Here is a 27,377-nt window from a genome sequence, read left to right as displayed (position 1 = left end):
TAAGTCACTGTTTCCAGCTGCCCACCCGAGAGACACGGAAGACCCACGCTCCTGTCTGAGAGCCTTTACCTCTTCAGGCTGTCTTGAGCTGCGTCCTACGAGCCATTTGCTGCTGCCTGCCCACTTTGTGCATGCTGCCCACCTGTCCTGCAATTTGAGTGCCTGCTGTCCAGCCATTGCCAGTGCTCCTGTCCTTGGCCCTGTGACCACCTAAGCTGATTCAGAAGACTCCCAACGTGTCAGAACATCACCACTGCTCCACAGCCCAGCCCCAGGACCACCTTGCCCACCTACACCTGCCTCGGGGGTTGCCATGTCTCAACCAACATCTTCAGAGGTCAGTGGCAACCCTGTGGCAGAGGGCCGTCAACTTCACTGCCAAAGAAGTTGACATCCTGGTGGAGCATGTCCCGGGGCACTATGATGCCCTCTTACACGCCCCAATGCAAGTCGGCAAGAAAGGATGGAAGCTAATCTGGGACCGGATTGTGCATGCCATCAACGCGGAGGGGGTGGCAACCCGTGACTACCACCACGTGCACAAGCGCTGGGAGGACCTCAAATCCAAGATCCACAACAAGGCTCTGTGCTTCCTCCAGGCTGGTGCCAACCAAGGGGTGCGCAGGGGCTAGTTGAACAACACAGACATGCGGTCCTGGAGAAATTCTACCTGGCAAGGCACACCCAGGTCACCGATTTGCAGCTCCGTCTGGAGTAATCAGGTGAGTGTCCATGTGTTTCTGGGCTCCACGGTGCATGTTAATGTATCGTGGGAGTGTGCACCTTGGGCTTACAGCAAGTATGCCTCTTGTGCGGATGTCTGTGTGCATGTCCCAGACAGTGCTCTACAGGTGTTCAGTGATCTTAAATGTGCATTGTGTTGTACTGCAGCATTTCACTACGTGCACATGGTTTGTTACATGTGTCTGCGACGTGCCCGTGTGAGTAGCGTGACAGATGAGGTGGTGTTGGCAACCTCATGTGCATGCATGGTGTGTATGTGTCTGAAATGTGACTGGCCATCACTCCTGGATGGATGGAACGTTCATTTCAATGTGTGACCTAGTCATGTTGTGTGATTACTGTTGAGGGGACTCTGATGTGATTTCACAGTGCACTGCTTGAGGACTCAGGTGATGCATGTGCATGACATGGATATGAGCCCATGATGCATGTGTGTAGAATGTGCAATTGATGGGTTGTGACAGTACCATGTCCCTGGATGGGTTTGTCTGGTGTGAAGGACCGACATGTATGTGCATGTACCGGTGTGCTGTGGCGGGTGATGGTAGTACCCTTTAGCAGTGTACTTCATGCACATATTTTTTGTAACCAACACACATTGGTGCAGTACCCTGATGTTTGTGTTCTATGTCTCCTTTACCACAGTTGCTTTGGAAGAGGGTGAAGAAAGTTCTGTGGAGCAAGGCAGCAGGGATGCCTCCACCGGTAGAGACGTAAGGGCTTGTCACGGCCCCTGGAAATGACATCGGGGAGCGAGGAGGCTGGTGCTGCATCTCAACCATCAGCCACAGCTGCTGAGGGGAGGTCCAGGAGGGCGAAGGTGGATGTGGACTCTTCAACAGCAGGGAGGGGGACAGGAGAGCAGACACAGGGGCCATCCACTGTGGAAGATGCTGGGGAGGCATCCAGGTTGGCGAGGGAGGAGGAGGGGCCATATTAGCCCACTCCATGGGGCCTGGCGGGGGTGGTGAGGTCGGTGTGACTGCTGAAATCCTGACCCAGGGGCACGGGGCTACCATGGAGGTACCTGTGCAAAATCCTGGCTCTGGTTCAGCTCCTGCAGCAGTATGCACCTGCCGGCATGCCCCAGGCCGGATCCATGGGCAGGTGTCCGTTTTTTCCACCCAAACCGTCACCCCAATGCCTGCGGATGTTGTCATTCAGGACAGAGTGGTACCCCTACTAGTCTGTATCGGGAAGCATACCAGCGTCATTCCTGATGTGCAGGCTTGTACTTGTGTGCTTGCATATAATCACAGTGATGTCTGGCATCTCCTGAACTGGCTAGTTGCATTCCTGGTCTCGAATTGGATGTGGGCGCTGGCCACTTATGCGACCCCCGCCCCCTTCTTGCTCCTCTGTGCGCCAGGCATCCTCCCGGGCACTTTCCGGCCCAGATACCACCAGGGCCCCGTGTGCACCAGTCCCACCCATGTCCCACCTGGTGGAGCTAACATCCCTGCATGAGTTTGGAGTCAACAGTATCAGTTGAGGTGGTCACCACGCCGATCCAGACTACGGCAGAAGCTATGGCAATGGAGAGAGAGCAGGCACCCAGGAGCAGGGCAGCGGCCAGACACCCCCAGCTAGTGTCATCAGGCCAGAGGGTGTCCATACGAAGCAGGCACCAGGCGCTATGGCAGCAGCAGGCTCTGAGGAGGAGGCTTATGTACTCTGGTCAAACCATCGCAATGGGGCAGGTATCCGGCATCAGGCAGGACGCAAATGTGGACCTCGGATCAAGGATGTCTTCCGTGTTCATGTGATACGGGCAACATCGGGGCAGAGAGTCGGCGGGCTCAGGAGGCGAGTCACCATGGCCAGGGCAGAGACTGCACTGCGTCTGGCAGAGAGGCGTGCTGCCATCATCGGATACTTGCAGGGAGTTGGAGGGGATGGAGAGGTCCATGCTGGTGGCCCTGCAAGCCCTCCGGAGTACAGAGCTACGCCTTGGGGAAGAGGACGCAGTGTTAGATTATACCCTGGTCTAGACATTGAGTAACATTAGTGACAAGGAGGACTAACCTGCTGCCTGTGTACATAGTTTTGTAGATATGTTTCCTTTCATTTTTCCTTATTGGATTACAGACATTACTCCCATTGTTGTTTTTTTTGTACATAGTTCTGTAAGTATAAGTAACTTTCCTCCATGTTTTCTTGTACATAGTTTTTTTTTTTAGTGTTTGAGTATTCATGTTCCCCTTGTTCAATTAGTATTTTTAGTAATTTTATTGTAAATATTTTTCTACACCTGGACATTTTTATTTTTATATTTTAACATGGACATATTTTATGATTTTATTTACTGTATGTATGTGGACAATACAACAGTTGAATGTATTTTTTTGTAACCCTCACAGCCATTGTTTGTCAGTTATTTTTGCAGTGTGCTTGTTTGGAAGTCCATTTAGTATCCCTGATCCTGCCCATTGTTAGTAATGTGTGTGGTGGTGGTGGTGTGTGAAGTGGGATTTTGTGTGCACTGACAAATGGCATTTCTATTCACATGTGCAGCATGACTGTATTTGCCCTCACTGTGTTTGTGAGTGAGGTGGGTGTGGTGACTGTGGGAGTGTTACATGTTCAGGACATTTGCACATGATTTGCTTGTTGCTGTGTAACTCGCAGGTGGTTCTTTCCCCTTCACCAGCATGTTTGTACAGTCCTCATCTCTGGTGTTGGTCAACCTCTTGCACTGGGGTAGACTATTGGCATTTCTTTGTATTTACACATTGGCTGTCCAATGCAGCCGTCTCGGTGCGTGGTGCACTGTCCGATTGCCATGTCTTTCATACATGGGCCAACCAGTGATGTGTTTATTAGGGATCATCTTCTAGAAATAACGTCTCAATGAGGCTCAGGCTGTGAGAAACCTGGCCAGTTTTTGTTCATGTGGCAAACATTGAGGGTGGGTTTGATGCTATCATTGGCGAACAATTTGTCCCTGGGGATTGATGCCATGACATTGTCACATGGCTGATGGCTGGGTTAATGCATTCATTTTGTTTTGCAGGATGAATGTTCCAATGGATATTGTGTCTGGTGTCACAACATGGCAGTCAAGGTGCACGACACACAATCGACGGTGTGATGTGCCACTATGTCAGGGTACATAATGCAGGTGATGTCCCATGTGGAGGGGGCTGCCTGCAAGGTGTTGTCATGGGTGATTGGGAGGGGGGGCTGGGGTATTCCGTCTGGAGGGGGCTGCTTGCAGGTTGGCATCATGGGTGAGGGGGCCTGGGGTATCCCATGTGGAGGGGGCTGTCTGCCGGGTGGGCCACGGGTGCTGGGGCTGCCTGCATGGTGAGCTCATGGGTGATGGGGCTGGGGTATCCCGTCTGGAGGGGGCTGCCTGCAGGGTAGTGTCATGGGTGATGGGGCTTGGGTATCCCATGTGGAGGGGCTGCCTGCAGGGTAGCGTCATGGGTGATGGGGGGGGGGGGAGGAAAGGAAAGGGATCCCATGTGGAGAGGGCTGCCTGCAGTGTGGGGTTACAGGTGAGGGGGGGGCTGGGGGTATCCTGTGTGTAGGGTGCTGCCTGCAGGGCGGGGTCACGGGTGATGGGGTGGTGGTGTCCCACCTGGAGGGGGCTGCATGCCGTGGATTGCAAGGTGTTGGGGTGCCATTTGGTGGGTGGTGGGCCAGGCCTTGCGTGGGAGGGCTAGCATTTTCTAGGGGAGGGGGGGCGCACAGGGTACGTGAAGTGTATTTGCGCGATTATGCTGGGGTGCAGGCTGGGATTGAAAGGTATTATTGTGAGATTATAATGGAGTGTGGGCGGGGATAGCATGGTGTTTTTGCACAATTACGCTGGAGTGCGGGTGTGGATTGCATGGTGTTTTCGCACGATTATGCTGGGGTGCAGCCGGGGATCGCAGGGTTTTTCTGTGTGATTTCCCTAGGGGTGGGCGGGGGGCTGTGTGCTGGCCATGGGTTGACGCAGAGGATTACACCGTGTTAGGCAGTTCACTTGCTTTTTGTTGTGCTTGGGCGCATGTTGGGGGGGCATTACTCACGCAGCTTGGTGTTACTTGCGCCACGGCTATTGATGCCTCAGGAAATCCATGAATAGGCATGCTGCGCAAAGATTTTTCTCCTTCTCTGCGCGCGGCCCTTGCGCCTTTTCTGTGCTCTATTCTATGAATCGGGCCCATAATGTCGTTACTGGTTTGACATGCAGTTACTGGAAGTAGAACATGTTAACCAGACTCTTAGGTTTTTTTATTGGATAAGTAGGCACACTGGCTGACCCATGTCAGATAGGAGGTACATAATGTGTAAGGACATGGGTCTCGACACTTTGTAATGAATTTGCCATCAACAAATATCCAGCAATTATTTGGTTGACAGGCTGCTTAGGCTTTATTTAGAGCAGTCGGAATATTGATAAATGGCCAGATACATACATTCCTACTGGTCACTGGGTTACTTAAAGGACTGAAATTGTGGTTTGGTAAAACTGCATCAATACCATACATGTTTGTCGGGGTTTAAACACTCCTAGGCCCTTTTTTATATCACTATTGTTTAATTTAATAACGCAAAACCAAATGAAAGAACAGCTAGTATGTATTGCGCAATAAATTGTTTTAAGCACAAGACGCCAGAAAATGTAGCTTCACTTCCACAGATGTGACTCCATTTTTAACACATTTACTAGTTGTCACAACATTGGACAATTGTCATATGCAAGTACATTCTACTTGGTAAGGATGTAACGTAACGTTCAACTAGGAGATTTGCCATTAAAAGCACAAGCTATTGTGCTTATGTTAATGCTTGCAATGGACTTCTAGTCACTTCTGTCAAAGAGACCTACAGACCATGAAGTAATTAACTCAAATGTGTTCAGTCTATCTAGACGTTGGATCATTTTAAGCAGTCGTTAGTTTTTTTCCTAAAGAATTTAAAAGTCCTTGCATGCAAGGCATACATTAGTTTTAAAAAATTGATTTGCAGAGTTTGCTAATCACAAATCTATTGATTAGCATTTCATTAGCAGTTTTGTACTAATATTTTAAATTTTACCAGGAGCAGTTTGTACCCAAAACATATTTCAATGCCTTTGTGCAGGTGGGCGCAGTCTGTGTTGCACACAAGTGTCCCATATACTGCATGCTTGCCCCATCATTTATCTAAGGATACGTTCAGAGGTTTTATGCATCAAAAAGTTCACAACCTTAAAGGAAAAGCCTAGAGAGAAATGTACATAGTATGGTGTTGCGGCAGGCAGGGCAATTGTAAACTTGAGGTGGAAAAGAGTGCCCTTGCCTGTCACCGTTTTCAAGCTGGTGTTAAATGCCAATTTCTGGAGAGAACAAGGCAGGTAATGGCCCTCAGGCCTGACCCAGGTAGGACCAATCGCAGCATTCCACCCATAAAAGCAGTTATTTATCGCTTTAAGTACTCAGAGCCACCATCTGGAGTGCTGATACTTTTTTTTGCTTTTAAGGGAACCAGGATTTGTGCAAGTTGTGCTTTGCTTAAAAAGAAATTGCACACATGTCCGCGATTGGAAAAAGTATTTCCAAGGCCTGGGGGTGGGTCAGGAAGTGTGCGTGGGGTTCAGGTGTAGCACTCCAGTGGCGACGCTGCTTGGCGCACCGCCTTAAGGACAGGCTGAAGGGTGGGCCGAGGCTCAGTGGGCTACTTGCGGGTTCCGCTTGCGTTACCTGCCTCCGGATTGGCCAGCTTTTTCCCACAATACTAATGAATAATGCAATCTTAAACATGGAGCAAAGGGAGCTCTGGAAGCCAACTACAGTGCATGGTATTACAGTAGGTCTATAGATGTAAAGACTAGATGCAACTCTTGATAGCCATCTTGTATAAACCTCTAAGCTTGTGTTAATTATGTAAGAGGAAAGAAAGTTAGAGACTATAAGCAGAGTGGATGGTGTAGCAGGCAGAGAACTGGGCGAACTATGTGGAATATTGTACATTGTGGGCATCTGTTACTTTCAGGGTAACTAGTATAAAGCAACCAGTTGAAGAGCTGGAACGTCAAGGAGTCGTAGTTTGAGCACCAGTTGCATAGATAAATTCAACCAGCAGGTCCCAGAACTAGATTTTTTATCAAAAGCATTTGTCAGTGTGATTAACATTTTCAAAAGTATTCACTAATAAATATGAATGCACCTTCCTGTACAAAATGATCTAGTTGGCACAGATTTAGATGCACTAGCCTAAGCTTCACTGAAAAACATGGAAACAATGAAGTGTTTTACACTAGCAATATTGTAATTATGCATTCTCCAGCATGGGGTCTGACATGGATTCACATGTTCATGAATATTCCCCGTTGTCAGGCTGGGAATCCTCAGTAAAAGAAACAGTTTCACTCACTTACAAAACTGTATTTCTGCCATAAACCAATCACTGTCCTCTCGGGTATTAGCCCTCTCCCTAAGCCCCGCCTCTGGCAGCCATCTTCAGATTTTTACTGCACATTTCAGTGTTGGGAGTCCTCGAGTTCTGCTCTGCGAGCTACTTCTAGGTTTGTTTTTTCATGGAAAGGTCCTATTTTTGTTCCAAAAGAGCCTGTGTGCTCTTCTCTCCATCTGCCGACAGCAGGCATCTGTTGTCGGTGAATTTCAGCGCCCCTCAAGGGCGAAGATTGTTGAAGATTCAAGAAGGCCTTCAAGCCTATTTTGCACCTGCCAACCATGATGGAGGAAAAGAAAGAAGATCCCTCTTCAAGCCCTGCACTGAGTGCGGGCTTCAGAACTTTTTATGGAGGGCACGCACCTACAATGCCTCTTCTGCCTGGATCCGGACCACAAGGAAGGGGTTTGTGAGATTTGCTGCATCTTCTCCAAGAAGATACAAAAGGACCGGCAAAGTAGACCGCCGGCATGCCTGAACGCCAAGGCCTCTGCCCCAAGCAGGGGTATGCCTCACGCAAGGCAAGTTGGTCCGAGGAGCGAGCTTCTAAGTCCTGTGAGGGCGCCTCATCCGTGGGGGCCGAAGATGAGGCCAAGCACTGAAAGTCTGGGTCGTCGGGGAGGTGGTGGTGGGGGGGCACCGCAGAAGAGGGTCCCACGGCAGGCCGGGCACGATTGACCTCGCCCTCTGCCTCCATTGCCAACTGGATATCGCGCTCCTCCTCAGTCGCCCCGCCCAGCTAAGCTGTGGGAGAAGCGTGAGAAGCTGCGGGCGAAGAAGGCCGAGCTGCTGAGAAAAGCCCAGCCGGCACAAGAAAAGTCCGACGATGGAGCTGGTGGCGGCTGCTCTTTTGAAAGCTGAAGGGTATGACCCTGTGAGTAGCGCCCACAGCGCTGAAGGTATCCCTCCCTCCGAGGCGAGAAACCGCCATGGTGACTTTGACAAGGTCTGCCGGCACTCTGGAGAAGGGGACACCTCAGAACCTGGTTCCAGCCCCTCGGGGTGGAAATAAAAGGGGGGGGGGGGAGGTAAAGAGGCCCTGGACCAGTCCCAGGCCGTGGCTCAAGCCATGGAAATTCGTCCATGGAGGACGAGGATATGGAGTCCCTGCACACGGTTAACACACAAATGGACTCGTGGGGAAAACTGTCAATGTCCCCCTAGAATTTTATAACACAAATCACAGGTGATTGCAACTTCGCGATTGCTTCATATGTTTGTAGCATCAGTCTACCTTGCCCTCCAAACTGTAACTCTATACCCTAATGCGCATTTCCTTACAAGTGGCAATGTTTCGCTTGTAGTTAAATGTGGGCATAGTGGTAGAAGTAAACTTGCCCTTTCTGAATCTGTTCACCTAGACTCTTTTTTAAAAAAAAAAAAATTTGTCGTCATTTTGTACTTTATTTCCTCCCTTTAGTGGTAACATGTATATTTTGCTTCACAAATGGAACTCATTTCCTTTTAATTCTTTTCCTTTGGTCCGCAAACAGGGAGACTTTAAAAATAGTATTGGCGGCGCCTGCCTGGCTCCTGTTGTAGTATGTTAAAAGGGATCACCAAATGGTGTCACAAGAGACACGCTTGTACTCAATTGTTTGTATCTGGTACAAAGTCTCATTCACAAAACACTTTCTACCCAGATGGGGAGAAATTGATAAACTGCTAAAAGGATATAATATTTATCTTCAAAAAAGGGCCTTGCCCATTATTTCTTCTCTGCAGCAGGTATCATGTATTGGCCGACCGGTTTCAGTGGTGTCTTCTTATACCACTTTCTTCAGGGCCTCAGCATGGGTTACCATGCTGCCATGTTGATGGAGTTTGCGCGGGTCACTGTGTCTATATGGTGCACCCCACCCCCTATGGTGCTTGGCACAGCATCTAGGAGCACAGGTGACTGTTGATTATCACCAGGATGCGTGTGGTTTCTGGCGCATTCCTAAGCGACCTACTCGATCGCCGCGGATAAGTTTGCGGCTTTTCTCTCATGTTCCTCACGGTCCACAAGAACGTGTAAGAGGGCACCAGCGACAAGGGCGCAGGGCCTAGTGTTCCTGATCATGCCAGTTCCACTAAGGGATGCGTCTCTGGACATCCTATCAACCCTCGACACCTTGGAGTTGGCGATCCAGAAGAGGATGTCGAAAGGGCCTATTTCAACGGCCCCTCAGTCCACCCGATCCGCCGACGAAGAAAAGCGAGCACCATCTGATGCCCTGTTTTCAGCCTCCACACCCGCATCTGATCCCATCAACCCCAGCATATCCGGATACAGGTACGGGGACAAATACAGCCATGACAATGGAAGACGACGATATCGTCTAAGCAGGCATCGGGTCCCTGCAGCCTAGGTTGTCCCCACCGGATAAGGTGGGATCGTTCCATTCTATGATCGACAAAGCCTCTGAGCTATTCCAGCTCGTGCTCGAAGAGACCAGGAAGGAGGGTTTCCTGTAACAGAGGCGCGAGGCTAAGAGCAAGACAATCATGGTGGTACCCATCCCAGACGATGTGTGGGAGGAGGGCCTGGCTCTCTTGAACACTTGCGCGGCTCCAGCCAAGTGAGATAGGCTGGAGAAGTAGTACTGGGTAGCGGAATCCGCCCCCAAGTGCCCGAGGTTGCAACTATCACCAGATTCGGTGGTTTCGGCAACCGTGAGGAAGCGGTAATCCAACCTGTCCTCGTCTTCAGTCCCTCCGGACAGCAAGGGTAACTTGTAGGAAGTTAATCTACACCGCGGCGTCCACCATCAAGGTGGCCAAAGCACTGGCGATCCTAGCCAGGTAAGACTGGGAGCTGTGGTACAAGCTGGGACCTATTCTGCAGTTCCTCCAACGACAAGAGGGTGGATGCAGTCGCCCTCTTCCAGGAGGGGGTGATGGTATCAGATCACGCCATCAGTGGCGCTAAATGTAGCAGACACGGGATTCGGCTAGATGGGGAACTGTCTGCCTTTGTCGCCATGGCTGGATGAAGGCCACAAATTTCTGCCAGGAGGTCCAAATGAAGGTGCTGGCATGTCTTTTGACCGAACCTCTTCGGAAAGGCCTTTGAGTCCTTACAAGCCATCAAGGCGGATACGGAGACAGCCCATGCCCTGGGCACACTCCAGCAGCACTGCTCTTCCTTTCGTTCTTCCAGGGGAAAGTCTGGTAGGTCGTCTAAAGGTTTCACCTCCTTGTGCAGTCAGACTTCCAGATCCACAACCCAGGAAGCCCACAGGGGCCATTCCCAGGCCTACAGAGGAGGCTGGCATTGTCGCCAGAAAGTCTGGATGCCGAAGGCCGACTGAAGGCGTTTGAACCCCCCCCCCCCCCACCCCCTCCCCTGTGTACCCCGGTTGGAGGCCAGCTGACGAGGTTAGTCAATGATTGGGAAAAGGTTACCACTGACAGATGGGTGCTGGACGCTCTTGCCCAAGGACATGCCCTGGAATTTCAGCACAGGTGTCCGTGGATCACGCCAGTGGCCCGTCAGGAGCAGCACATCCCTCAGCAATTTGGAGGAAGTATGGGCCGTGCTGCGAAAAGGGATGATGGAGCTGGTTCCCAAGTAACGCCAGGGCTCCGGCGTCTTCTCCAGATACTTCATGGTAAGAAAGACGGGGGGGAGGGGAGGTGTGGGGGCTTAAGGCCCATTCTAGGCCTGCGCGTCTAAACAAGTACCTCAAGTCTCAGAAATTCAGGATGGCCACATTGCAGCACATGCTCGGCCAACTGGAAAGAGGGGGTATCTTGATGTTGCTGGGCCTGGAGGATGCCTACTTCACCCAGGATACACTGCACGTTTCTACCAGTTCAAGGCCCTACCCATCGGCTTAAAATTGCACCCAGAGTGTTCACTCAGTGCCTGGCAACGGTGGCAGCCCATCTGTGTCCACGGGGAATTCAGGTATACCCATACCTCGACGACTGGCTCATTCAGGCCTGCTCGTGGGAGTTGGCATTGGACACATTGAGGCGGCCGTCAAGCTGCTGACGGATCTGGGATTCTCCATCAATTATCCAAAGTCCTGCTTGACACCATCGCAGAACGTGCTGTTCCTGGGAGCCAGGCTTGATACAATGTCCTGTCTAGCATTGCCTTGGGAGGAGAGGGTAGTGGCCATTCAGGGGAAGGTGCAGCGGCTGTTGCCGATTAAGACAGCCACGGTGCAGACCATCAAATCGTTTCTCAGCATGTCGTCCTGCATCTCCCTCATCTGGCTCTGCAGGTTACAGATGCAACCTCTTCAGGGGGTCCTGGATGTTCGCTGGGTGCAGGTTTCCAGAAACTTCGCAGACAAGAGCACTCTGGACGACGAGTTCAATCTGGCGATAAGGTGATGGGGTGACCGCTCCACCATTGCTCGTGACACAGGGTTTCAGAACCCTCCATTCCAGGAGACTGTCACAACGGACGCTTCCCTGGAAGGCTGGGGAGCCCACGTCCAACATCTTCATGCCAGAGGCCTGTGGTTGCCGGAGAAGGCTCTCCATATCAACATCCTGGAGCTGCAGACAGTGTTCTGGGCCCTCAAGATCTTTCTTCCATCTCTAAAGGGCAACGTGGTGAGGATTTTCACGGACAACACCACCATGATGTTCTACATCAGGAAAAAGAGGGCACTCGCTCCATGGCCCTCTCCAAGGAAGCGCAGGAACTGAGGCGCTGGGCCATTTAACAAATGTTCCTCATCCCCCTTCACCTAGCAGGAGTCACGAACACCATTGCTGACTCCCCCTGCAGGGCGGTGTGCGCCTGCCACGAGCGGGAACTTTGGCAGGACCAGGTGGACTACATCTTTGCCAAGTGGGGCAGGCCCCAGATTGACCTGTTTGCGACAGAAGCAAACTCCAAATGCCAGGGGTTTGCCAGCAGATTCCATCAGCCGAGGAGCCTGAGGGATGCATTCGCCTTGCCATCGGAAGGGATGTTTCTGTATGTGTTTCTGGCATTACCTCTCCTGCTACGAATCATCAACACGCTCCGACACAACAGTTTCAGTGCAGGATGATACTCCTCGCCCCGGTGTCGCCGAGGCAGATTTGAAACCTGGACCTTCTCAGCCTGTCTGCGTCGCTGCCGCTCAAGCTACCAGAGGTCGCAGATCTTTTCACCAGAGAAGGATGCGCAATCCTGCATCACGACCCAGGATCGCGGAACCTGAGGGCTTGACTCCTGCAGCCCTAGAGTTTGGAGGATGAGAGTTGCCAGTGTACTGCAGGGAGGTCCTCGCCAAGGCGAGGGCATCGTTCTCTGAAATTCTAGGGTCTCAAGTGGAAGCATCACTACGTGGTGCCTGTCTCAGAAGATTATCCCTCTGAGGGTCATGGCCCCGCCGATTCTTCTGTACTTGCTATCCTTGGCCAAGGCTGGACTGGCGCACGCCTCGCTCAAAGTACATCTGGTGGCTATCTCCCGCTACACCAGGTCTCCAGGAAGGGCTTCACTTTACTCATCGGCTCGTCAAGGAGTTCCTCAAAGGACTTTTTCGATCTTTCCCACTGGTGAAGGCGCCTGACCCGGCGTGGGATCTCAACATGGTTCTGACGAGGCCCATGGGGGGGGAGGGGGACTATCCAGCCTATGCATCCGGCCCTTGTTCCTCTCGTGGAAAACGGCCTTCCTCGTGGACATCACCTCCGCCAGGAGGGTGGGTGAGATACAGGCCCTGTCCTGCAAACAGCCATAATGAACTTTACCTGTTTCTTTTATCTGAAGCCTTTGTCTCCGGCTGAGTGGGCCTTGCACTCGCTGGACATTGCTCGTGCCCTGAAGTTCTACATGGCACGCACAAACCATGGGAAGGCTTTGTCCAAGCCTTCATCAAGGCTTGTCCAAGGCTGCATCATGCACTGTCATCAGTTGGTGAACCGACCGCTGCCCGAGAGCCCATTCCACCCGGGCGATTGCTGCAACGACTGCCTTCCTGGCTAGTGTGCCCCTGCTGGACATCTGCAGGGCTGCTAGGCGGAGGTCCGCGCACACCTTCACAAAGTTCTACTTAATCGACAGGGATTCCAGGGAAGATTTCAGTCTGCCAAGCATTGCTATGCAACCTGTTCGCTTGAGGTGAGTCTGTTCCAGAGGCAAGATTGAATTACTTCTGTTGAGCCTTGCCATCTCCCGTGGTTGTGTAATGTTGTACTGCTGTGTTCATTATTCATGAGCATATCAATCCATGCCAGACCCCATGCTGGAGAAGGAACAAGTTACTTACCTGTAACTATTGTTCTCCAGCATGGTCTGGCTGGCATGGAATTCACACGCAAACCCTCCCCTCTTACCCCTCTTCGGCTTCTCTCTGTCATACTGCCACTTTACGTGCTTACTAAATCTGAAGATGGCTGCTAGAGGAGGGGCTCAGGGAGAGGGCCGTCAATGGCTGGGGGGGTGGGCGGGGGGTGCAGTATGACCCAGAGCAGTGATTGGTTTATGGGAGAAAAAAAAGTTTCGAAAGTGAAACTGTTTTACTTTTACCGAGGATTCCCAGCCTGACGGAATATTCACGAGCATGTGAATCCATGCCAGACCCCTGCTGGAGAGCAATAGTTACAGGAAAGTAACTTGTTCCTTATGTAACTTAAATATTTAGGAATGGAGTTGCAGGGACTGTCTTAACACATACTGGTCATTGTCAAACACAATATAGTTAGCTTAAGAAGTACCATTCTGATGACTTCTGGGTTGCAATTATTTGAAGAAGAAATACTATTTCTTGGTTAGCACTCCCAGGCAGGCCTTTGGCACTTTTTAAGATTGGAGCTGCTGATTACTGCTTCCCTTCCTCTTCCCTTCCCCCCTCTCCCAGTGAATAGATGTTGGAGAGAGCCCTGAGGGCAAGAGGAATGCAGAGTGAGCTGTTTTTTATTGAACAGGGTTTTTAAATCGCCAGCAGTGCTACACAAGTGCCAATTTATATGCAACACTGCTTATTTTATGCTTTGACATGGCAGAATTCCTTTTTGACACAGAAGTAACTATTAGACATTAAATAGGAATTTGAGTTTGGAGTTATAATGCAATCTCTTATGGGTCAAAATGATTCATCATGTGTTTGCTGTAAAATGATGACATGCATATGTGATGTTTCCTCATTAGTTCCAATGTCACACTGTCAAACCTTAGGTTGGACGTCTCTATGATGTCTATACCCCATTGTACATTAAGTTGAATCGCAAAATCGATTCTACTCTAGCTACTTAGGCTCTATTTATAAAGCTGATCCATTTAGTTCTCCTGCTCTTGGTTAATCTACAGTATTCAACGTATCCTTCTTGCATGTCTCCTTCTAAGGTATTTGTCCTTTAATTTGGTTGACCTGCCTTTGCTTGAGTAAGACCTTCTCCCATCTTTTATTTCTAAATGGTGTCAACTTTATAGCTACAAATTAAATATCCAACTTTAATTGCAAAGTCTATTCTGCAATACTTACTAAAGTTCTGCCAAAAGTGTCAATTTCAACAAATAAGGTTACACTCTGTGAATAATCAATAATCACTGCTTTGTCCCTTAGGCTCATTTGGTCCTCCAGCACACCCTGGTTTTAATGGTTTAATGGGTTCCTTTTCACATGGGTGTGAAACACGTTCCCAGTATAAAAAACATCACGGCTAATCGAGATTAATTTGAGTACTTTTGAAGGAAGACATTTGGATTCTAAATTTGAAGCGTGTTTGCCATATTCCCCCAAATTACGTGTTTGCCTGTTTAACGCATTGCATTTTGTAGAATAAACCTTGTTTCCACATTCCAGGGACAAATATATATTTTTTGTCTATAATAAATGCATGGTCAAGACTTTTGTAAAGCATTACATGATCTCTTGGCTCGGAGGTCTGATGGGGACAGGAAATGGAACGTGGGCAAGCCATGTACAATCAAGCTTTCAGAGGCCAGCCAAAAGGTAGGCACTCTGGTAAGGAGAAGACGGAAAGAGGGTGGGAATTCCACAGATATGGGGCAAAGACAGAAAAATAGAACTAGTCGGGCCTTTGCTTCTGGAATCTAGGGACTTTCAGGGACAGTTTATACAGATGTCTTTTGCACTTCACACACATCTAATCACAGGCGTAACATTAGTCGAGGTTATTACCTTTCCTCCATACATTCTGGTGATGCAGTTGCCCACATTAACCTACTGATTCCACACTCTACTTCCCAGTGTGTTATTGTGAAATGCATTCCCACACCATGTGTAGTGATGCACTTAAAATTGTTGGAAATGTGCAGCTTAAACTAACTTAACCCTGGCTCCAGGAAAGACTGATATCTACATCACCTCCTATAGAAAGAGAGGTGGTGGAAAAAATCAAAGTTAATCACTAGCCCCACCTTTTGCCATTAGGGTATAGAAATGCCCTTTGTATATAAGATTTTCCACAAGCTAATACGCTAGTGGGGGAGGGAATAGCAAGCATCTCGTCCTCACCCACTGCCAAAATTCAGTGTGGTCTTAATGTCGTACTTCCATTCATAGACAGATACCCTGCATGTAGAAACTGCCCCGGCATTGCAACCTTCCATAGCCCACACCAAACCACACAATGTTGTCTTGGGCTGAAACGTTAGTGATCAAAATTACATTTTTTCAAAAAACTTTCGTGCTATGATGAAGCTGAATGTTGGAGCTGGCTGATGAGTGGGGGGAAAAGCCCACTTGGATAATAGCTGTAGTAGGCTTCTTTTAAAGCCTTGGACTTCTCAGTAGTCGACCATCCGCACCTAGTGGAGAGCAATGAGCTAATTAAGGGAAGTGGCACAGGACCCGGATTTGCTTATTTTATCGACAAATGAATCGCGTTTTTGGATGTAGTCTTGTAAAAATGTAATTACAATTGAACCAAGTTAAACAAAAAAAAATACCTTTTTATGCTGCATTCCATGTTCATCCTACCTCAGTGCTTTGCCCATAAACTGACTTCTGAACGATCATCACCTTTTTGCAGATTTCCCCAAGCGAGCCACATCCTGCACGTGCATATGTCTTTGTAGAATCTTGTAATTGGGCACTGCCCCTTACACTAGCCAATCTGGCACCAGCTATCGTTACCTTTGCAGCTGTATTTTTGAGACTAATAACATGGAAGCATATAATCTGGACAATTATGTGATGGTTTTTCATGAAATTCCAAGGGAGAGGTGTGACGGGGCATCTATTTATGAGCCACAACCGATGCCAGGATTTGGTGATTAGGGGCCAATGAAACGTAAGCATCAAGATGGCATGGTCTTGGAGGAACCTGAGCATTTGGAAAAGGTGATGTGTACCCGTGTAGGCCATGTTTTCAGGGTAACTGCGTAGCCCCGTGGATGCAAGTGACTACCAGGTTTTAGCTTTAGTTGCAAGAAAGGAGGTGACGGTGCTGGGGAAAAGCAACTTTGAACCATGCTTTTAAATTGTTAACTACATTTACTCTAAAAATGCCAATTGAACGATTGTTCATGTCTAGCTTTTAATGTTGACCTAATATTGTGAACGTGAAGACGGGCACCAGATTGATGAAAGTTCAATTGGGCCTCTTTAATTGTTGTCTTGCAACACTTTAAACCTCACCCTCTTCTTTCCTTCAAAAACCTTCCCCTACTACTCTGTGCATACCCAACTTGCCCCAATCCGTTCATCAACATCTTCTATCCGATTTTTAAAATAATTGCCAACTAGCTAGGATGCAGCCAGTAAGGGACTACAATCACTAAAGTTTGACAAACCACAAAATGTGTATTCTAGCAAAAAATGTGCATAGTTGAAAGTGGTTTTGTGAAGTCTCTGAAGGTACCATATTTTGAATTGTATGGCCACAGAAGGATGCATTCGGCTTCCATTGTACTCGATTCTTGCCCAGTAATGCAAGCTCTTAGGATGCATGTATGAAATGAACTGATTTGGCGCATTGAACATTTTACTGATTCCTTCTTGCAGTAAGGAGCATCCTGCATGGACGTTGTTGCTAACCTGCTTTCAGAACCTTTGCGACCATGATCACTATTTTCATTTACAGAGTTTGTGAGAGAGTTGGTGATCTTTACTGCATGCCTTGTGCAACTTTCTGAGCATCTCCACACTAATCCATTCTTCATTATACGGCTGGCATGTGTTGATGATGTGTAGTTGCACGTGTCCAGTATAACATTGTGTTCAGACCATGCTGCGTTGCCCATTGTGGGATTGAGTATTTGTTTTCTTTTTAGCCATGCTAAGATGCCGACCTATTTTTGGGGGTCAGTTTAACACAAGCTCTTCTATGTGCTGAGAAATGACACCAGCAATATTCTCCATTTGCCTGTTCTTACCCGAGGCCCCTTCCTCTGAAGGCAGTTTAATTTCTTCGTATAGATGTGATGTAATACAGAATCGTTGACGGTGTTTGAATCCTACGTGACCTAATGACTATGTGTTTTCTTTACAGTCTCGTAAAGGTAAAGATGCTACCTGTTTTCTCATGTAATTACAAATGGCGACATCTGCTAACAGTGACACTTTCCACAACGTGAACGTCGACTCAAGTGGAATATTTAATTTGCTCTAAATATACGAACTGTTATCTAAACCAGTGATTCTGATGCGCCTGCATTCCAGCGCTTTTGTATTATAGGGCATTCATGCAAATGTCAAAAGCCAATGTGGCACTAGATATATAGGCCTTACGTGGTAATAAGGCCTTTTTGAGTTCTCAATGTGGGTTTTAAAAAACTAAAATCTAGCTTTTGGAAAAATTTGTAGCATAGCATTTTCTGGCTGCTCTGACCTTGGGAGACACAAGTTGCTCTTGTTTTGCACTTTATTTTTCATTAAGATGGTACACTGGTTTGAGAAGTGTACCTCTTTAGTATTGTACCAAGTGTGTCTTCCTTCAGGATTCCTATATGGTGCCCAACTGAGGTTATGCTTCTGATATTATCACACAAAGAATAGGATTGTTGGAGGGGAACAAAACCATTTTGCGTTCAACACTTGGGAGACTGCAGGTTTATTGGTTGTTGCTCCCGTCTGTTAGCTGCACAATTTTCCAGTTTCAACACTTGCACAGCTTTTTATCTCTACAGCACATGCCATGCTCTTATCTGTTCCAAGCAGTAGTAACCGAAAAACCTACAACCACCACTAGATATAGTGGTTATGGACCCTACTTGAGTCCTCATAGGACCTGTTCAACATTGCCTGAGCGAACTATTCAATTTGCAGTATTGTTGGCCATTTTCTTTCCAGCATTTAGAAGTGTAATGTGCCTCCTCCAGTCTGGCCAATACTACAGTTCCAAGTGTAACTAGAATATAGAGTGCTCCTACCGTTGACCTTTTGACATTTGTGACAAAGGTGTAGTATGTGTCAGTGTTCAATGTTTTTATTTCCTAAACATAACAAGGTTGTTTCTTTCAATCGTCTGTTTAATCTTTGAGATTGTATATTTTGAAAACGATGCTTCACTGATTGCGCATTTTGTGCCTTTTTTTGTTCAAGCACTTTCTATTTCTGTAACCAAATTACTCCACTTTTGCTGACATTGAAACAGTATTTTGCTAGTGTCTGCAAAAACTAGCTCTTATTTTTATAAAATAGTTTCTTAAATTATTTAAAAATGAATAAACTTATTTTCTATTCACCTTTTCTGTATCCCTGTGTTTTGTGGTTAACAATACGAACCCATTGTCTTAGTTCGACTCTACTGAGGTTCGCTGAGCTAGGGTAGAGATGTGTGGTTTAATTCGATTGAACCACGCCTTCAACCTCCGGAGATGATTGAGGCGAACCTCCTTTTATAGCACGGAGTAGCTAAGCCCACTTTGCAGAGCGTGTCCCCTCCCCCAACCCCTGTGCGACGGAATCTATTGAAAAAAGAAAAATGTTGCTCAGCTTCGTCCTGCCCCCCCCCCCCTCACTGTAGGGGACGTTTCTACAAGACGGTTTTGTTTGTAACATACATATTACCGACACGCCTAGAGTTGTATGACATATGGTAGTATTAATATGAACGGTTAACTGAATGTGCATGTTTTATTATGAATGCAAGGCCGGGTGTTCTAAGGTACATGCGTCTGCATCCACTTGTTTGGGTTGTCAGGATGCGCCAAACACGAGCAGTGATGGGTAGTATACTTACAGAATGAGACCGTGTCGGTAATAGTCAGAACGCTGACAATAGCCTTATCGTGGCAATTTTCAGGAACACTAAAGCATTTTAACTACAGCACTTAATACTAGATTGTTCAGATGTAACCTGGGAGACAGGAGCACAGGATATGTGTATGGCCAAAACTCCTCATTCGTTTCTTGTGAAATGTCTTAAGAAAACTGAATTTGTACAAAAGCTCAGCGGGCTAAACACTTGTTGCTGTGATCTGTTTGATTATGCAGGTCCAACTCCCTGCAAGGCCAACTCTGCCTTTCATCCTTCCGAGGTAGATAAATGAGTACCAATTTTAATTTGGTAATAATGTATGCCAATATGTCCTGGGTAAAGTGCTTTGGATTAAAACGCTATATATCTGCCCACTTTCCAGGTATCCTCACAAAGTAGGCTGACCTTTGTTCAGTCCAGAATATGTTGTTCAACGGTTACTGGCGTGTATGTGACAAGAGTGTTGAGAGAAGAGCCCACACAAGCCCTATTTCTTATGTGGAAGTTCTGTCACTGGCTAAGGTTACCTCTCAACCACTCCTTGCAGTGTTCCAGCCATTGAACGTCCTCCAAGAGCATGGCATGACGAGCATTGTGGAGAACCACAAAGGAATGAGGACGAAGGCTGGGTTATAGCCCCATTACCGTCAAAACATTAACTGGAGGTTAAGCTTTCCATATTAAACCGTTTTTCGGTATTGGGGGAACTGTTCCTACCATATTGGAACGAAAATGCAGTATGAACTAGTGTTAAGGTTTACGAGGCAAGAATAAAGGATCAGGATAAAGGGGGAAATGGGTTGCAAGCCCACTTGAAGCAAATAAAGCGAAGGGCTGCTGCTTCATCTTAATCGTGTTAAAATCCCTTCTGTTCTTGTAGCACTCGATTTTACACCAACAAGACAACATATTCTCTATCGAGCTGCCCTTTTTAAAAATTATTTATGCCTGATACTGCAACCCATATAATCAGTAATTGCACAATAGATTACAATATTACATGATGCATGCATTGTAAAATACTTTCTGAGGCTTGTGGAATCTGCTTAGATCACATGCTGTGCATAGGCCGACATCTAGTGGAAGCTGCGGAGTATTACAGTTTGTTTTTCGAAACTCGAAAATGGGCGTCGACACAGGCGTGCCAGTAATACTATCCCTAGTGTGACGTCCACTGTACCCAAGATCCCTCACGCGTCTGGGATCCTCAGATTGTTTTTTTCCGCCATACTGGTCGGAAGCATCTTGCGGAGTCCCCTGGCCTTAGCCATACTTTTGCTAATTATAGAAGTTTAAAATTATTTACTGACATCCTTCCCCACCCCAACGTCGACCCTCGATCGACGACGGCTGGAGAATACATCGACTGTCTGCTGCTGCACGACGGATCTGGGCCTCGGAAGGCCGCTGGCCTCGGCCCGGGCCTAGTAGGCCGCTGGCCTCGGCCCTGCAAGTAGGGAGAGTGGGGGGTGGTACATACTCTTCACTCTTGGTATATAGGTACACCTTATATATTTCCTACACTTACCAGCCCGCTGCCTCAAGGTGCGTATGGAGGGTACCCCTTTCCAATTCTGCCCCAAGTGCAACCGCAAATACCCTTGGGTCGACAGGCACGCCACGTGCAATCTCTGCTTGCCGAGGGACCACCCCGAAGCGAACTGCAGAGCGTGTAGTAGGTTTAAGCCTAAGACACTTAAGGACCGTTCGACAAAGCGTTGGGCCCACCACGCCAGGCAGGCGGCCATGGCAGCAGAGGGCGCCTTCAGCGATGGCAGCGACGCCGTACTTTCGGACGGCGAGGGCATTACGGCGTCGAAAGACGGCCGAGCGCAGGTCCCCGACCTCGGAAGGTTGTCCGGCAGGGCGGCTATGGGGAAGACCCCTGGCGACGCAAGCGCTACACACCCTACACACACTAAGCACACTAAGTCCAACCGAACCTCGACGACGTCGACTTTTCGGAAAGAGGCACAAATAGAACGGTCCGACTCGGTGTCCTCTGGGCGCTCTCGATCGAGATCGCCTCATGACGCAAGGCAATCATCCACTCTTGCCAAGAGTGCCTCGCTCCCTAGATTAACGGAAGTTCGATCGTCGGAAGACGAAGACGACTTCCACCCCCAGGCCGCGCTCCAGGAGACCGAGGCCGCAGTTAACACCAGCGAGGCCCCACGCTCAAAACAAGATACCTCTCCAGACCCTCGACGCCAGGCGTCGAAAGTCTCTGGGGCCTCCAAGGGGCAGGGAAAACATTTTTCCACGCACGGGGAGGGGGGGAAACAGTGGAAAGCACAGCCTTCCACTCCTATAAGACCATCCTTCCACCCTAAGCAGACAGACGGACATCAACATCCAGCAAGGGTACCCTTGATAAGTCCTCCAAGTTGCCTACTAAAGTCATACCCTGTTCCAAAGAATGGTCCAGTGAAGACATAGACAGGGTCATGTCAAGGATGTCTTCCTTAGCTGATTTTTATGACAAAAACCCAGAACATTTCCTTTAGTATGACCCTCAAGGGGCCACACCCTCAGGCTCCTCTGATCCTATCCCCCTAAGTAAAAAGGCCCGGTTCGAAAGACCTGAACCTTCGAGGTGCAGCCTTTCTCTACTCCATATTCTACTCCACACCCCAGATACCAAGGACAGCCTTTCCCTGAAGGGGACCAGGAGTTTACAATTATGGGGGAACAGACCGGGACTGAATACTATGCGGATGATGAGGACCTGGAGGAGGTAGAAGATGAACAGGAAATTTACAGAGTAGATTCCCCGGTAGAGAGCGAAGCCCCAGTTACCGACTCGCCAGTTGATAACCAGCCCCTCCTTAATGAAGTTCTCGCTCGCGCAGCAGAACATTTTCACATCGACACCCACGGTGTACAAGAGGAAAGGGACTTCGCAGAAGAGTTGGTGGGAGAGAGGAGGCCGGTCGCTCAGACCATCCCTATCCTTAAATCCATCCAACGTAGAATAGATCCATCCCTGGTGAATCCTAACCTCACCAGAGCCGTCAACCCCAGAGTCGAAAAACTTTTTCGGGCAGCCCAGTCTGACCCTCTTTATATAAGAGGACATCCTAAACCAGACTCCCTAGTGGTTACCAACACTCGGAAGAGGGCTGGGACACCCTTATCGTCGTCAGAAGCTCCTCCCGACAAGGAGAGCAAAAGACTGTACGGGTTTGGCAGGAAGGTAGCCTCAACGTCCGCCTACCAAGCAAGGATTGCAAACTCCACCACCCTGTTGGCTAGTTACAACTGCCATCAATGGGAAGAGGTCGCGGCGCTCATAGCCTCTGCTCCTGAACCGTTAAAGGGCCAGTTGGCTCGGATCTCGGCAGAAGGGAGAGCCGTGTCTGGTTGCATATTAAAAGCAACTTTCGACGCCGCGGACAACGCAGGAAGATTGATAGCAGAAGGTACTGTTATCAAAAGACATGCGTGGTTACGGCAGTCGGGGTTCAAAACAGAAACCCAGGCTTCATTAATAGACAAGCCGGTGGAACCCGATCTATTGTTTGGGAAAGCGGTCGAAGACGCACTTAAAAATGCCAAGGACGAGTACGAGACTCTCAAATCCCTTGGCCAGCTTACCAACAAACCCCCTAACCAGAGGGGGAACAGTAATTTTCGTCGCCCACGCGGCCAAAATTCACAAAGAGGCAACTATGCCCAAGGACAGGGTACACAATGGAACAACAACCAGCAGTCTACCCAAAGTTACGGCAGGGGTAACAAGAGAGGTCGTGGAAGAGGCAGAGGCAGTCCCAACAAGGGAGGTGGCACGCCTCCACCAAAGCAGTGACGCTCAGCTCAGGGTCCCTTCTCACGCAACCCCAGTAGGGGGACGCATTTCCAACTTCACCCAGGCTTGGGAAGGGATCACCTCAGACAGATGGGTGCTGTCAACAGTGTCCATAGGATATTGTATAGAATTACTGCAGCGTCCCCGGAACCACCCTCCACGACAAAGAATACACTCCTTAGAACATCAGAAGATCCTTCTCGAGGAGATCGCCATTCTGCTAGAAAAGGACGCGATAGAACTCGTCCCAGGACACCAGGTAAACAAGGGTATCTATTCAACTTACTTCCTTGTGCCAAAGAAAGATTTGACAATGCGCCCAGTATTGGACTTACGGCCTGCCAACAAGTATGTCAAGCCCCAAAAATTCCGTATGACCACGCTACAAGAGGTAATCCCCCTCCTAAAAAGGGGGATTACATGGCAACCTTGGATATGAAAGATGCTTATTTTCATATTTCCATGCTCCCAGCGCACAGAAAATACTTGCGCTTCAAAGTGGACAGTCGCCACTACCAATTCAAGGTACTACCCTTCGGGATAGCTTCAGCACCAAGGGTATTCACCAAGGTACTGGCGGTGGCAGCTGCACACCTACGCAGGGAGGCAATCCCAGTGTACCCTTATCTGGACGACTGGCTCATAACGGGGGAAACCCCAGGAATTTGCAGGTCAAACATTCAGAGGACTATCGACCTCCTCCACGAATTAGGCTTCTCTATCAACGAGAAGAAGTCAAGTCTGGTGCCAAGCACCTCAAAACAGTTCCTAGGAGCAATCCTAGATACTCAAAAAGGGTTGACCTTCCCTTCGGAAGAGAGAATTCAGAATATACTACTGCAAATTCCACATTATCAGTCAGGTCAACAAATAACGGTACGCAAAGCAATGCGGTTACTGGGCATGATGGCGTCATGCATTTACCTGGTCCCCCACGCGCGTCTGCGCCTGCGTCCCATGCAGGAATGGTTGGCGAAACAGTGGTCTCAGGCAAGTGGTCAGTGGGACGATCTAGTGGTCGTTTCGCCAACACTCGTACAGAGCTTACACTGGTGGACAAGAGAGAATCTCGCAAGGGGAAAACCCTTTTACGATCCCGAAGTACAAGCAGTGGTGACTACAGATGCATGCCTGACTGGGTGGGGAGCTCACCATCTCCACCACACAGCTCAGGGTCTCTGGTCTCACTCAGTAGCCAAGAACCACATCAACCTGCTAGAGCTTCTGGCAGTATTCCGAGCGCTTCGGGCGTTCGAGCCCCATCTGCTAAACTTGTCGGTGCAGATCCGGACGGACAGCACGACAGCCATGTTCTATCTGAACAAACAAGGAGGGACTCGTTCGCCAAATCTGTCCAAGCTTGCCCAGAAAATCTGGATATGGGCACTCAGACGGAACATCTTCCTGTCATCACAACATGTTCCAGGGGAGCTCAATTCCCTAGCGGATGCCCTAAGCAGAGACTCCCTCCCAGAAGAACACGAATGGGTCCTTCAGAGATATCGTAGAAGATCTCTTCTCTCAGTGGGGTGTCCCCACTATAGACCTATTCGCCACAAGCGAAAACAAACAATGCCCAGGATTTGCATCCAGGTTCCCCCAGCCAGACTCCCAAGGGAACGCCCTGTGGATGAACTGGTCAGGGATGTTTGCTTACGCTTTTCCACCAACTCCTCATCAGGAAGGTGGTGTACAAGATGAACAAGGAATCGATGACGCTCATCCTAGTTGCTCCCATGTGGGCGAGACAACCATGGTTTCCACACCTACGCAGGATGGCGGTGTGCAAGCCCATCAAACTCCCAGCCTGGTACAACCTACTGTCCCAGCAACAAGGTCAAACAGTGCACCAGGAACCCAACTCAATGAACCTGGCAGCATGGCTCCTGAGGTCATAGAGTTTGGGCATCTCAATTTACCACAGAGGTGTATGGACATCCTAAAAGAATCCAGGAAACCAAACACAAGGCACTGTTACTTTGACAAGTGGAAGAGGTTCGTTATTTGGTGCCAGAATAAACAAATCAACCCAGTTGATTGCACTCCTTCCAACGTTGTAACATACATGCTCCACCTGCTGGACGCAGGTTTGGTGTTTAACTCTCTGAAAGTACACCTGGCAGCCCTCTCGGCTTACACCACATCCCATAACAAAGTATCGTGGTGGAAAGTACCAGTAGTTAAAGCCTTCATGGAAGGAGTAAAGAGACTTCACCCTCCTATTTCGAACCCACCGCCAGGATGGGACCTCAATGTGGTGCTAGCTAAGCTCATGGGCCCCCCTTTCGAACCCATGCATAAAAGTAGTCTCAAACACCTGACTTATAAAACGGCCTTCTTAGTAGCCATTACCTCTATAAGAAGGGTCAGTGAAATTCAGGCTCTGTCAGTGCAGGATCCTTTCTTTACTATCCACAAAGACAAACTGGTTTTACGCACACACCCTAGGTTCTCACCTAAATTTATATCTAAATTCCATGTAAACCAGTCCATCGAGCTTCCGGCTTTCTTCCAGAACCCGCAAAGCTCGGCTGAGGTGAAACTACACACCCTTGATGTGCGTAGGGCGGTCCTCTACTATGTAAATAAAACCAGACCGCTAAGGAAAACAGATCAACTGTTTGTCTCCGTAGCTACAGGCAGAGAGGGGGATCGCGTCTCTAAAGGCGCGATCTCGAAGTGGATTATCAACTGTATACAGCTGTGTTACTCTCTTTCTGAAAAAAACTCTGCCTTTTACGCCAAGGGCCCATTCTACTAGAGGCATTGGGGCCACTCTGGCTTTCATTGCAAATGTTCCCCTCGACACCATTTGCAAAGCAGCTACTTGGAGCTCTATTCACACTTTTACTCAGCATTACTGCATTGACACTCATGCCAAGACAGATACACAAGTGGGACAAGCGGTTCTAAGACACCTGTTTGCTCATGACCCTTCTCACATCCCACCTCCTTCTTCGGGTACTGCTCGCTAATCTATGCACAGCATGTGATCTAAGCAGATTCCACAAGCCTCAGAAGGGATACATTACTCACCGTAATCGTATTTCTGATGCTTGTATCTGCTTAGATTCACATGCGACCCACCCTTCCTCCCCTCCGAGAGAAGGCGCATGATTGCTTGTAGTCTTACCTTTCTGTCTATCTGCTTGGATTATCTGTACTCGCGCTACTCCTCATGCTTCCTCATGTCAGAAAAAATACAATCTGAGGATCCCAGACGCATGAGGGATCTTGGGTACAGTGGACGTCACACTAGGGATAGTATTACTGGCACGCCTGTGTCGACGCCCATTTTTGAGTTTCGAAAAACAAACTGTAATACTCTGCAGCTTCCACTAGATGTCGGCCTATGCACAGCATGTGAATCTAAGCAGATACAAGCATCAGAAATACGATTACGGTGAGTAATGTATCCCATACAAAGCCACATTAGGGCTTGAAAAATCTGCTAGATCGATCATACAGGAAGTGACCTTTTATCAAGTGTGTACCATTTGTATGGTACTCTTATCTTGCTGAGAGTATGAGGATGTTTTGGATCTTTTATTTGACCTTTACTGCAAACAAACTGCATTAACTGGCAAACAATTAACTGGGCATGGCTGGCCTGTAGGTGGCAGCATTGCACCAGATATGAAGTGTCCTTATAACAACCCATTTTACAGAAAGCCCCGGTAGATATCTTATCACCCTTGTGTGCATTTCTTGAAGATGGAGTATGTAAACCAGTAAACTTGCCCCGCAGGTCTGGAATTTTAGGAATTGCAAGGTCTGCGCATCAAGATCATTGTACTTTTACTTAACATAAGTAAAGTCAGAAACTTTCAAGTATTTTGCTAAATATTCATTGTAGCAAACCAAATGCAATCTAGAGTAGTGGTCTGGTAAAACAGAGCAGCCATACTTGGACCCAAGCAACTGTGGCGATCCTCCTACTGGCTGGCTGAGCAAAATGGGATGTTCTGAAAGGGTTGCCAAACGAGGGCAACAAACAATGCCTCCTTTGTGGCATAATGTGGGCAAATAAGGGTGATGTTTCAAGGGTGCGGTTTTTGCAATGACAAACCTTTACGGATGTTGAGGCAAGGGGAAAAGTATCTCATACACAGGATCCTTTGTGGGGGCTAGTAAGACTTGAGATATTGCTCTCCGCTTGCCCCCACACCATTCTGATCACCCACAAAGTGGGGGGGGGGGTTCTTATCAAGACTGTATAATTTTTATGGGGAACTTTTTGGGGCAAATCACTCTTTGACCTCCGCGACTTCAATTATGTACACCAAATCTGGTGGTGTCGCAATGGTGTGTGCAGCAGAAACGGAGACAATGA

The 27,377-nt window shown here is 48.5% G+C and overlaps 2 protein-coding genes across 4 annotated transcripts in view; one reads left to right on the top strand and one right to left on the bottom strand.

Moving 5' to 3' along the window:
* The window catches only part of LOC138504470 (lamin-B3-like), a 368,818-nt gene extending 350,096 nt beyond the window's left edge, over window positions 1-18,722 (top strand). For 2 of the 3 annotated variants that reach the window (XM_069624996.1, XM_069624994.1), the window contains one exon: window positions 17,527-18,722. In XM_069624996.1, the coding sequence (XP_069481097.1) occupies window positions 17,527-17,565 (39 nt within the window). In that variant the 3' untranslated portion in view covers window positions 17,566-18,722. The remainder of the gene's footprint in view (window positions 1-17,526) is intronic. The other variant, XM_069624995.1, reaches the window with a different exon arrangement.
* SH3GL3 (SH3 domain containing GRB2 like 3, endophilin A3) overlaps window positions 1-27,377 on the bottom strand; it is a 789,999-nt gene that overhangs the window by 186,754 nt on the left and 575,868 nt on the right. The window lies entirely within an intron of this gene.

Source organism: Ambystoma mexicanum, chromosome 11, assembly GCF_040938575.1.
Source record: "Ambystoma mexicanum isolate Mex_15411 chromosome 11, UKY_AmexF1_1, whole genome shotgun sequence".
In the NCBI taxonomy this organism is placed as follows: domain Eukaryota; kingdom Metazoa; phylum Chordata; class Amphibia; order Caudata; family Ambystomatidae; genus Ambystoma; species Ambystoma mexicanum.
The sequence above is the reverse complement of the archived record's forward strand: the minus strand, read 5'-3'. Positions and strand labels throughout refer to the sequence as shown.